Source organism: Heloderma suspectum, chromosome 6 (assembly GCF_057233095.1).
Source record: "Heloderma suspectum isolate Gila_16-S chromosome 6, 16-S_ref, whole genome shotgun sequence".
NCBI classification, from domain to species: domain Eukaryota; kingdom Metazoa; phylum Chordata; class Lepidosauria; order Squamata; family Helodermatidae; genus Heloderma; species Heloderma suspectum.
The window spans coordinates 79,009,598-79,021,847 of NC_139463.1; the positions used below are offsets into that span (position 1 = coordinate 79,009,598).

The 12,250-nt window shown below is 44.8% G+C and overlaps 1 protein-coding gene across 1 annotated transcript in view; it reads left to right on the forward strand.

Annotated features, from left to right (window-relative positions):
• LOC146341337 (vomeronasal type-2 receptor 26-like) overlaps positions 1 to 12,250 on the forward strand; it is a 30,938-nt gene that overhangs the window by 5,539 nt on the left and 13,149 nt on the right. The window contains exons 2-4 of the mRNA XM_084807377.1: positions 8,926 to 9,014; positions 9,542 to 9,833; positions 10,856 to 11,088. Of these exons, the coding sequence (XP_084663503.1) occupies positions 8,926 to 9,014; positions 9,542 to 9,833; positions 10,856 to 11,088 (614 nt within the window). The remainder of the gene's footprint in view (positions 1 to 8,925; positions 9,015 to 9,541; positions 9,834 to 10,855; positions 11,089 to 12,250) is intronic.

Genomic DNA, 12,250 nt, shown 5'->3' on the forward strand with positions numbered 1-12,250 from the left:
TTTTAGCCTCACAACATCAACAACAACCCTGGATGTGGAAATATAAAGCTTAGCAGGGAGAATAATACCTCGTGCAGGGCTCCAGACCCGCATGGTCATTTTAAAAGGTTTTTGTCTTTCTTTCCAACAGCGTTGCTTTAAACAAAGAGTACATTGCTCAGGCACACCAAGGGCAGCCTTGTTTTGGGAAGCCCTGAGGAGGAGGAAGTGTTGTGGCTGAAAGTAAACAGAGACGGAGGGTTTCAATTGAAAAAGAACACCCACAAAAAAGGCGGAGAGCACAATTCATTTAAAAAACAACAACAACAACAACAATCTTAAGTATTTATTATCGGAACATACTACCTTGCATTTTTATTTACAAAATTTTCACAACTCTGTGTGGATGACAAAAAAAAAAGCCACATGACTGCTGGCTCTGCAGGACCTCGTGGTGCTGTTCCTCAGAGGATTCCATTGCATGGACTGAAGGGAATTCAATCCCATTTCAGTCCGTGGTGGAATTCTCTGACATCCCTATATGCCTGACCTTTTCTCCTTTTGCTTCTGTAGGCCTCAAACCTACACAAGGTCACATTGTGAGGCAGCCCATCAAACGTCACACCTCCATCCATTGATACCATTAAGGGAGGTCATGGTCAAGGAGAGATAAGAGGACAAATGGAGGGTCTGCAGCTACTGTCACCTGGCAGAGGTATTAGAAATTTGGGGGGAGGGGTTGACCATCTCTTTATCACATATATGATGACTGCAGTGTGTTCCATATCATAGGGACTATCAAATGGGAGTAGAAATAGAATTATGTGCTCTCTGATATTTTGCAGAAATGAACCACGTCAGAGAAGCCTTTTCCAATTCAAGAACTGGTGGGCTCCCAGTCAGACAGGTCTAAAAATATGTGAGTAAAATGGATACACGTTGAAAAATAAACAAACTGGCTGTTTCATTTGACATTATTATTGTTGATCATTTTATGATTGTTTATTTAAATGTTTTCTAGAGACATCACACTGACAACAAAGGTCTGCATAGATAAAGCAATGGTATTCCCCTTAGTAACCTATGGCTGTGAGAGCTGGACCATAAGGAAGGCTGAGCGAAGGAAGATAGATGCTTTTGAACTAGGGTTGGCGGAGAATTTCTCCCCGAAACTTCGGGGGGCCGAGCGCCAATGTGTTCAGCCCCCCGAACAAGTTTCAGGGAGAAATCCTCTGCACCCCCCCGCCCCCTGCACCCCCCCGCGCCCCGGGACGGGACTTACCTTCACCGAATGTCCCTCCCGGTGGCTGGTCCGGCCGGCGGTTCGGCGGGTGTTCGAGCGAGGCAGGAGCGGCAGCCGGTCTTTTGACCGGCTGCCACCGCCACCATTGCAATGAAAGAAAAAAAAAACACCCCCTGATAGGCTACGTGACGATTCACGTAGCCTATCACGGCTAGATTTGCAAAGTCAGCCGTGATAGGCTACGTGAATCGTCATGTAGCCTATCACGGGTGACTTTAAAAAAAAAAAAAAAGTGTGTACGGATAATGGCGGCCCCCATAGGGAGCCACCATTCCCCTTCCTTATTTGGTCACTGTAGTCTACGTAAAGATTTACGTAGACTACGGCGAAAATAAGGGCAACGCTATTTGCGTTGCCCTTATTTTCGCCGTAGTCTACGTAAACATTTACGTAGGCTACAGCGACTAAATAAGGAACGCGAATGGCGGCTCCATATGGGGGCCGCCATTAGCGTACGCGCTTTTTTTTTTTTAAGTCACCCATGATAGGCTACGTGACGATTCACGTAGCCTATCATGGCTGACTTTGCAGATCTAGCTGTGATAGGCTACGTGAATCGTCACGTAGCCTATCAGGGGGCGTTTTTTTTTTTTTTTAACTTTCGCGTTCGCAGCCGGGCGAGGCAGGAAGCCTCCCCCCCCGGCCTGAATTTCAGCCGGGGCGAGGCGGGAAGCCTCCCCCCCCGGCCTGAACTTCGCGGGGGGACCAGCGAAGTGCCTCCCCCCCGCCGCGAACATCCTTCGAGGACAGGTAAGTGACTTTCGTCCACCCCTATTTTGAACTGTGGTGCTGGAGGAAAATTCTGAGAGTGCCTTGGACTGTAAGAAGATCAAACTAGTCCATACTCCAGGAAATAAAGCCAGGCTGCTCACTTGAGGGCTTGAATGATATTGAAGGCAAAACTGAAGTACTTTGGCCACATCATGAGAAGACAGGATACCCTGGAGAAGATGCTGATGCTAGGGAAAGTGGAAGGCAAAAGGAAGAGGGGCCAACCAAGGGCAAGATGGATGGATGATATTCTGGGGGTGACGGACTCGACCTTGGGGGAGCTGGGGGTGGGGACGGCCGACAGGAAGCTCTGGCATGGGCTGGTCCATGAAGTCACCGAGAGTCGGAAGCGACTGACTGAATAAACAACAACAGTTATATTTATATTTATATTTATATGTTTATATGTTATATTATTTTTTATATTGTATTACAAAAATCCTCAATTTTCTGACAAGGTAGTAATATCACAAAGACATCACTGATACACTCTAAAGCAGTATCTATAAAGGGAACAGATTAAAAATTAAAGTGCTAGAAGAAAAGAGCAATTAAACACTTGTAGAACCCTCTGAATATAACCGCCTTTGCCTTGCTACAAATGACCAAGGGGATGAAGAAGAATCTTTGATATCCCCATAATCCCTAATTAGTTTTCTCTATCGGAAACTTCCCAGAGGTGAGATCAGCTCTTAGAACAATGATGCAACACTTTGGGAGCAGGGGCAGGGGTTGGGTGGGAGCCTGGAGAATCCAGACAGGGGTGAGTTCGCACATCCCTATGCTTAGCAGCATCCTACCTGAAGAAATATCGGGAACTGTAGTTTACAAGGTTACTGATCAATGTGTTCGGGGAACATGGTGCAGAACCTCTTTCATCCCAAGGGCTAGTTTACATTGTGGAGACACTCCCGAGGGCCGCATTCCAGTAGTTGGTTGGGCCAAAGGCAAAACAGTGTGCCCCAGTGCCAAGAGCCCTTACTGCCCTTTAAGCCCTTGAGCTTAAAACCCTTACTGCCCATCACTAAGCCTTAGGAGAGGCATTTCACCCTTATAGAATGGGAGAAATTGCACAAAAGCCAGAGAACCACCAAAAATCAGTGGTTGGGGAAAGGAGTGGGGAAAGGGGATGGGGCCTTCTGGAAAACCCTGGAGGGGTTCAAGGAGATCCTCATTATTGCTAATTATGTCTTCAAGGGCTTTTTTCTCAGATTAAGTATCACACATGATCTTCCAGTCTCGGCCTTGCACAAATAAAGCCACATTGTGCTGGCTGCGAATATGGCAGAGGAACCCTTCACATTTTTCTGTGAGCCAGATGACAATAATTACCACTGGCACCCCATGACAGGCAAGCGAGCAAAGAAATAATTGCCCAGTGCACAATCCACCTATACGGAACCAGAGTACCCTGCAGCAGTTACTGCAGTGAGCTTTCATGTGCCCTAAGCAGATGATTTGAGACACATACACTGCCTGAGTGGGATGAAATATGGGACTAGATTTCACCCTTGCCAGCCTGAGCTGGAAACCATTGTTTTGGAAGGGATGCAAAATGGCTTGTATTTGGGTTTTGGTTGTATTTGGCTTGTAATTTGCGTCCCTGCTCTTTGCCGTTATAGGCTACGTAAATATTTATGTATCCAATCACGCCCACAGACAGGGATGCAAATGGCAGCCTGTGTAGTGGCTGCCATTTGAGTCTGGACCGTGGCAGCAGCGGCCAGAAGTCCAGCTGCGGCCAGCCCCGGCCATTGGCTCTGTGGCTTTGCCGCAGAGCAGAGCCGGCCAGGGAGGATTCCAGAGGGGATGGACGGATCGCCTCTCCCCATCAGCAGATGCCCTGACCAGAACCAGGTAAAGGATTTGTACATCCCTACTTATAAGGAATAAGAGTACCCTACAGTGGTCACTGCAGTGAACTGTCATGTGCCCTGAGCAGATGATTTGAGACACGAACACTGCCTGGATAGGATGAACCACAGGACTAGATTTCACCCTTGCCAACCTGAGCTGCATCCCATTGTTTTGGAAGGGATGCAAATTGGATTGCATTTGGTTTTCTTTCCCATAGGACCAGCCATCCCCAACCTGGTGCCCAGCAGATGTGATGGACTGCAAATCCTATCTCCCCCAGCCAAGCATGGCCAATCCATGCTGGCTGCAGGTGATGGAAGTCACTTTCCAGCTTGGCTGGTGGGGACTAAGATGGGGAAGATGGCACTAGGCTCTTCTTGACATTAGAATTCACTGAGGAGGGAAAATGCCCAGGTTTGAACCTGGGTCTCAGGTACTTTACCTAGTTGTATGAAATTCTGCAGCAGCAGTGATCTAAATCATAACGGTCATCCAGCTCATTAACTGGCAACTACTTCTGCCACTTCTTCACTTCTTTCCAGCTCTACAATATCTTTTGAAGGTGTGGTGACCAGAGCTGTACATAGCATTGCAAGTGTGGTTGCACCACAGATTTATATAAGGGCGATATGATATGGGCAGTTTTACGCTCAATTCCTTTCCTAATTATGCCCACAACAGAGTTTGCCTTTTTTATGGTGGCCGCACACTGGGTAGATATTTTCACTGAGCTGTCTACCACAGCCCCAAGGTCTTCTTTGCTTGGCCACCACTAGCTCAGATCCCATTAGGTTATATTTGAAGTGGGGTTTTTTGCCCCAACGTGCATCACTTTACACTTGCTTACATTGAACTGCATTTGCCATTTTGATGCCCTTTCCTCCAATTTGGAAAGATTGTTTTGGAGCTCCTCCAAACCCATCTTTGTTTTACCCACCTTAAATAATTTGGTGTCATTGGCAAACTTGGCCACTTCACTGTTCACTCTGAATGCCAGGTCATTTATTAAGAAGTTAAAAAGCATTGGTCCCAATACAGATCTCTGTGGGACCCCACTATTTACATCCTGCATTGGGAGAATGTACCACTTATTCCTACTTTCTGCTTTCTGTTCTTTAACCAGTTACTGAGCTATAAGAGGACATCTCCTCATATTCCATGACCAGTAAATTTGCTCAAGCATCTTTGGTGAGGGACCTTGTAGGCATTTCTTCCTAGGTTGCAGCAGCTGGGATTCTTTAGCTTGGAAAAATGAGGGAAAGAGGAGACATGATAGATGTATACAAAATTATGCCTGGTGTGGAGAAAATGGATAGGGAGACATTTTTCTGCCTCAATCAAGAGTCTAGAACTCAGGGTCAACCTGTGAAGCTGATTGGTGGGAGATTCAGAACAGAGAAAAGGAAGTACTTCTTCACACAGTGCAGAGTAAAACTATGGCATTCTCTAGCACAGGAAGTAGTGATGTTCACCAATTTGGATGGCTTTAAAAGGGGGTTGGACAAATTCCTTGAGGGAAGGCTATCAATGGATGCAAGTCTTGATGGCTACCTCCAGTACCAGGGGCAGTGAGCCTATGTACACCACTTGCTGGGGAACATGAGTGGGAGGGTGCTGTTGCACTCATACCCTGCTTGTGGGTTCCTGGTCAATTGCTGGTTTGCCACTATGTGAACAGAATGCGGGACTAGATGGACCCTTGGTCTGATCCAGCATGGCTCTTCTTCTGTTCTTAGGAAGAAGATTTGTTAATTTAAAAATAGAAAATACAAAGTGGGAGGGGCAGGGCACCTTAGTGGGTGCCAATGAAGTTGTACAGGGCTGCTCTGCTGCCCATGGGCACAATGTTGCCTCCCCACAGACTACAAGCCTGGTTGGACGGTGTTCCTCTCAAAGTTGTTTTGAACTTTATATGTCCAATCGTTATGAGGAAAGGATTTTTTTTTTACGTTTTGTACATGTGTTTGGCTGGAATGTTTGTAGCCATTTACAATTAGCATCACTGTGTAGTCATTTGCAATGAGTAAACTCGAAGATTTTACTTAGATGGAATCTGCACAAAATTCGAGGAAGTTAGAAAACTGGTCCGCAAGTCTGTGGAATCCCACCAACAGGGGAAAAACCAGTCCACTGCAGAATCCATGGGCTGGATTCATGAAAGTCTGAACTCATTTGATACCATTGTGATTTCTCCAACTTCCCTAGCTGTGGACCATAGTCCACTCATCTTCGTTGGAAATCACCAATGAATGAGCCCACACACATACTAATTGCAATTGTGCATCTGTCCTCCTCTTTCATTGTCCATTCAGAAGAAGGCACTGCCATCGAAGTCTGAGTAAAATTGCTATGAACCATCTCTGGGGGTTGTGTTTGGCTGGGAGAAAGGAGGAGATTGCTTGTGGTACGGAATATTAATGGAAGTTGAGAAAGCACAACATGACAGGTGGAATCATGTGGACAGCTGCAAAAGGGAGATGAAAGAGTGGGAATTAGCAGAGCAGTAATGCATTTAACGGATTACTATCTCCCATCACATTCATTTATTATTATTATTATTATTATTATTATTATTATTATTATTATTTTACTTATTTACTTCTATCCTGCCCAATAGGCGAAGATCTCTGAGTGGCTCACAAAAATAAAGCCCCCAAAGTTCAGGATAAAACAATCTATAATATGAAAGCTAAAAACCACAAAATAACAGTACAACCACAATAAAACCTAGCAGCAATGCAGAGATTGAAAATACAGATTTAAAACACCAGAGCTAGAAGATTAGGAAGCAAAAATGGTAAAATACTGGGAGGATAAAAAGGTTTCCACCTGGCACCAGAAGGAGTACAAGGTAGGTGCCAGGAGAACCTCTCTAGGGAGCTCATTCCATAGCCCAGGTGCCACAGCACATATGGCCCTCTTCCTGTTAGCTACCCTCTTCCTTTTTCAGGGGGCATGGAAAAGGCCCCAGTCTGTAAATTACCATGATTTATTCTCCATTGTTGCTCAACTATACACTCTGTTGGGTGTGAGATCCCTGGCAATAGTCAGGGAAACTGATGCTTACAGGATTTGACCTACCCACCCAGAGACCTACACTTACACAGTGTTGTTAGCATAGTAAAACTTTGCCTAATAATCCCAACAGTCCACAGTAAAACTGGTTATCCTGTAGGGATGTCAGAGAATTCCGCAATGGATCTTGCTGAGGCTGAAAGGGATGTCGGACAAAATCCCCGCCGCCCCCACCCCACGAAAGGTGCGCGAAATGGAGCACTTACCTGCTCCCATCCGTGCTGCTTTGCGAATGGTGGCCGTCCTGCGGCTGCCATTCACTTCCTCCTCTTCATAGCCATGATAGGCTACATAAATACTTAGGATGCCATTTGCGTCCCTGCGGAGGCCATGATAGGCTACGTAAGTATTTACATAGCCTATCATGGGGGGGGGGGAACCCCAGCGTACACAAATGGCGGTGCCTACCACCATTTGCGTATGCTGGGTTTCCCCCCCCTGCCATGATAGGCCATATAAGTATTTATGTAGCCTAACACAGCAGGGGGAAAAAAAAAAAAACCAACGTATGCAAATGGTGGCAGCTACCGCCATTTGCGTACGTTGTAGTTTTTCCCCCTTCTATGATATGCTACGTAAATATTTATGTAGCCTATCATGGCTCAATACAGGGACGCAAATGGCAGCGGCTACAACAGCCACCATTTGCGTCCCTGCAGGGCTGCCCAGCGGCAGGATGTCCAGCTGCGGGTGGCCGGAGCCGGCTGGAGGCTCCGCGCTTGGCCGCGGAGCAAAGCTGGCCTGGCAAGATTCTGGGGGGAGGGACAGAGCTCCTCCCCCCCATCGAGGATTCCGGGGGGAGGGATGGAGCACCTCCCCCCCACCGCGGATTGCCCGGCGCGGAGCATGGTAGGTGTTTCGTACATCCCTATTATCCTGGTCTCCTGGCCGGCTGCGCCCGGGCTGCTGCCGCCGCTATTGCCATTCTTGAGGCCGTGATAGGCTACATAAGAATTTATGTAGCCTATCATGGCTACCCCCCCCCAAAAAAAAACACCCCAGCATACTCAAATGGTGGCTACGGTGGCCGCCATTAGCGTTCCCTATTTTTCGCCGATTTATCTTACATAAATATTTAAGTAAAATAAAACAGTGAAAAAAAGGGGAACACAAATAGCATAGGGGGTGCTATTTGTGTTCCTTTATTTTTCGCCGTAATAGCCTACGTAAATATTTAGATAAGGCCCTCTTCCTGTTAGCCACCCACTTCTCTTCCTTTTGCAAGGAGCATGGAAAAGGACCCAGTCTGTAAATTACCTTGATTTATTCTCCATTGCTGCTCAACTATACACTCTGTTGGGTGTGATCCCTGGCAAATGTCAGGGAAACTGATGCTTACAGGATTTGACCTAAACACCCAGAGACCTACACTTCCACGGTGTTGTTAGCATAGTAAAACTCTGCCTAATAATCCCAACAGTCCACAGTAGAACTGGTTGGATCCAGGTGCAGTCATATTTAAAGCAGACCCATATATTGGTAGAGTGAAAAGATATATAGTGCAACTAAGTCAGGATCCAACCCAATGTCTGTTTTTCACGAACTTATGACCAATAACATGTAAGCAGGATGTCAATATCATATTGTTGTGCAGTATGAGCTGACTATTCCCATCACTCACTCTTGGGAGATGGTTATATGACATCTTTAAAACTTGTGTTTTTTTTTGGGGGGGGGAATGTGTGTGTGTTTAGTTTACTCAGGCAAAGAATCCAGGACACCAGGGAGGCACCCCTATACTATCTAATTATCAAAATCACTGTTATTTTTTCCATGTACATTCAGGGGAATATTATTAATCCTGCTTAAAACATATGTTTTTTCCATTTCAATACTGAAGGGCTGAACTGACAACATGCCTCTCAGAGCTAGGGTACTGCTCGTTTTAGGAGTTTGGTGAAATCAGTCATCTTTTCTTTGTTCCGCTCATTCATCTCCAGGGTAGCTACTTGGAGGAAAGGGGTCCTGCTGTGGGGGGCATTGTAGACAAGGCAGGCTGTAAGGATGAAGGTGTGCAGCTGTTGCCGGAGTAAGCTGGTTCTTGTACTCAAGTGGTTGTTAATGGTGTTATTGCTACTTCTCCTGCTGCCACCTATTGTGTATGATCTGAAGCCAAAAACAATTCATGATGCAACCAATATGTCTAGGTTTGGAGATATAAACACTGGAGGGGTCTTCTCTCTAATGCATCCTGTGTATAATACACTTAAGTTTACAGATCCTCCAGATTGGACTCCTGATAATATTAGGTAAGGCTTCCTTTATCATGTAGTAGTGGTAACACTACTTCCCAGATGAGTGTTAGAGTGGCCAAGGGGTGGAACTTCAATTCGGGCATCACTTCCCATCAATGATCTGCAGTTATTGCGAAAACAGGATCAGATGAAGAATTTCTGGGGTTATTAGAGCTGCATACATCCTCGGATCGACACTCCCCTTCCTTTTGCTTTAATCTCTTCCTCATTTTGCTAGGGACAGGGAGCACTACAACCTTTGCCCATGTGCCGCCAGTGAAAATGCATTGCAAAATTTCTCTCACTGTCAATCTCGTTGCAGCATAGTGTCGAAGAATTATCAACAAGCCTTTGCTTTTATTTTTGCCGTCCACGAGATCAATAAGAATACCAGACTCTTGCCCAACATGACACTGGGATTCCACATCTATGACAACCTACATAGTACAAGAAGCACATCTGAAGCCATTGTGGATCTGCTGTTCACACAGCAAAGGAATACGCCAAATTTCAACTGTAATCAGAAGAAAGATGTGTTTTCTATCATTGGGGGGCTCTCTGTAGAAGACATTATCCAGATGGCCAGCATCTTTAGTCTGTACAAGATTCCACAGGTAAACAATTCCTTTTGGGATGGCTGGAGAAATCTTGCTTTTCATTTGTATTCTAATATAATGTTCCTTAAGTAAATGTTGTTCTGTTCAGAAAAGCACCTTTACTGTTCACAGTAATCCACAAACTGAAAAAAAAGGAAGTGTATGTTACTTAATGTAACATTCATTCCCTGCCGCAGCATTAAAGAAAGGGCAGATTGAATGAATATACATCCTTGATGACTTCTGTGGTAATGCATGAATCCCCCTAAATTTATTTAATCTGCCTGCATCACACAATTTCTGCTTCTCCACCTGCCTGCCTGCCTGCCTGCCTGCCTGCCTGCCTGCCTGCCTGCCTCTCTCTCTCTCTCTCTGGCAGAAATCTATTAATATAGTGGCTAATTTGCCCTGTAACATTTTTACCATGTATAGAATACTACTCGTTCTAAAGTGTGATATGGAAGGAGATAAGTTGCAGTATTGTAAAAATGAATGTTAGTTAATCGAAATATACATATTCAGCACATGATTTCTCTGTACCAATATTTGGTCTTGAATGTGACTCCATCAAAAACAGTGCATTTGCATTCTCATCAAGAAATATGAACATTCTTTCTAGATGTGCTTCTTTATCTTCCCATCACTGAAATGTTTTCCCCAATACTGCAGCCAGCTAACATGAGATGTGCTCAGATTACAATGTTTCTGTTTTAGACTTTAAGAAAGCTTTATTTAAAGAGAGTGGCTTGGTCTATATTGTGCAGGCAGACCAGTGTTAATTATGGTGTTGCTTGGAGAGGTGGATAGAAAAGATGGAGTGATGCCATTTGTAGCAGAAAATAATTTACTATAATAAATAAATTATGTAGTCAGAAAATAATTTGCTGTAAGTGAAATGTTCAGCTGGAAACCTATAATTCAGATCACTTAAAATATAAAGGAAGGAAATATATTGAAAGCAGTTTCTGCAGTCAATCCCATTAATTGGGAAGCCTGCAGATATTTCTCTAGCCCCTGTTAAGTTACGTTTTCCCCATTAGCTCACATATAGTGGACATGAGACTACGCTCTCCAGTAAAACCCATATTCCTTCTTTGTACCGGATGACACCAAGGGAGTCGTCTTTGCATGAGGGGATTGTCCAGCTGCTCCTGCATTTCGGATGGACATGGATCGGCCTCATTGTTTCAGATGATGAAGACGGAGAAAGGTTTGTGCAGATCCTGACTCCTGTGCTGGCTCAGAACCGTATCTGTGTTGCCCTTTTGGAAAGGTCATGAGCAATGGACAGATCTAATATTCCTTTTTACATGGACAACGTTTCTAAATTAAGGGAAGCACTTTTTTCAACGGAAGCCAATGTGATTGTTGTCAGTGGGGACACTCAGTCTCTGTTTCCTTTAACAGTCACCTTAGACATGTATGAATTTCATGATACCCCTGTAGGGAAGGTTTGGATTACAACAGCTCAGTGGGATTTCACCAGCACCCTGTATGCAACCAGCTTTCCCCCCAAAACCTTCTATGGAGCATTATCTTTCTCAGTCCAAACAAATGCAGTCCCCGCATTCAAGGATTTTCTCCGAAACCTCAAGCCTGATGAGACACTGATGCATTTCCTTTATCTGTTCTGGCAAATGGCATTCAGGTGTTGTTTTAGAGGAGTAAGCATTGAAAACTGTAAGGACTGTACAGGAGGGGAAAAGCTGGAGAACCTGTCTGCATCTCTCTTTGATATGGATATGAGCAGTCAGAGCTACAGTATCTACAATGCCCTCTATGCTGTCGCACACACTTTGCATGCTACATATTTATCGAAACATAGAATACAGGTGCTTGGAGGCAAGGTGGGACATCTGAATGTTCAGCCATGGCAGGTAAAGTGACCAGTATCGTGCATTTTCCCCAATTCGGAAAATGTATTCTGATGGCTTAAAGTAGCATAAGAAACTGTTGCCAGGAGACACAAAAGTGGGAAGGAAAATGCCTCAGAATATGAGTTTCTGGGGGACAACTGTGGGAAAGGGCTCTAACAGTCATGTCCTGCTTCTGGGTTTCCCACCTCCATCTGGTTTGCTACTGTGGGTAACAGGATGCCTGCAAGGTAGGCCTTTAGTCAGATCCAAGAGAGCTCTTCTTGTATTTTGATAGGGGTGTATGGATTGTGTAAAATCCACTCTGTCTCTGTTTTACTGATGGTTAGGCTCCTTTTGTTCCTTCATCCATTCACAGACAGATTCAAATCTTGTTTGTGTGATGCAGAAAAATGTGCAAATAATTCAGTAGTAATTGGCATAGGAGGGTTCACAACCATTTACACAATTTACCTTAATAAGTAATTTTTACCATTTCTTTCCCATTACAATCAAGTTTTCCTGAGCAGAAAATTGTGTATTTTCCTATGAAGAACTACATGTACATTTCTGGAAAGTAGA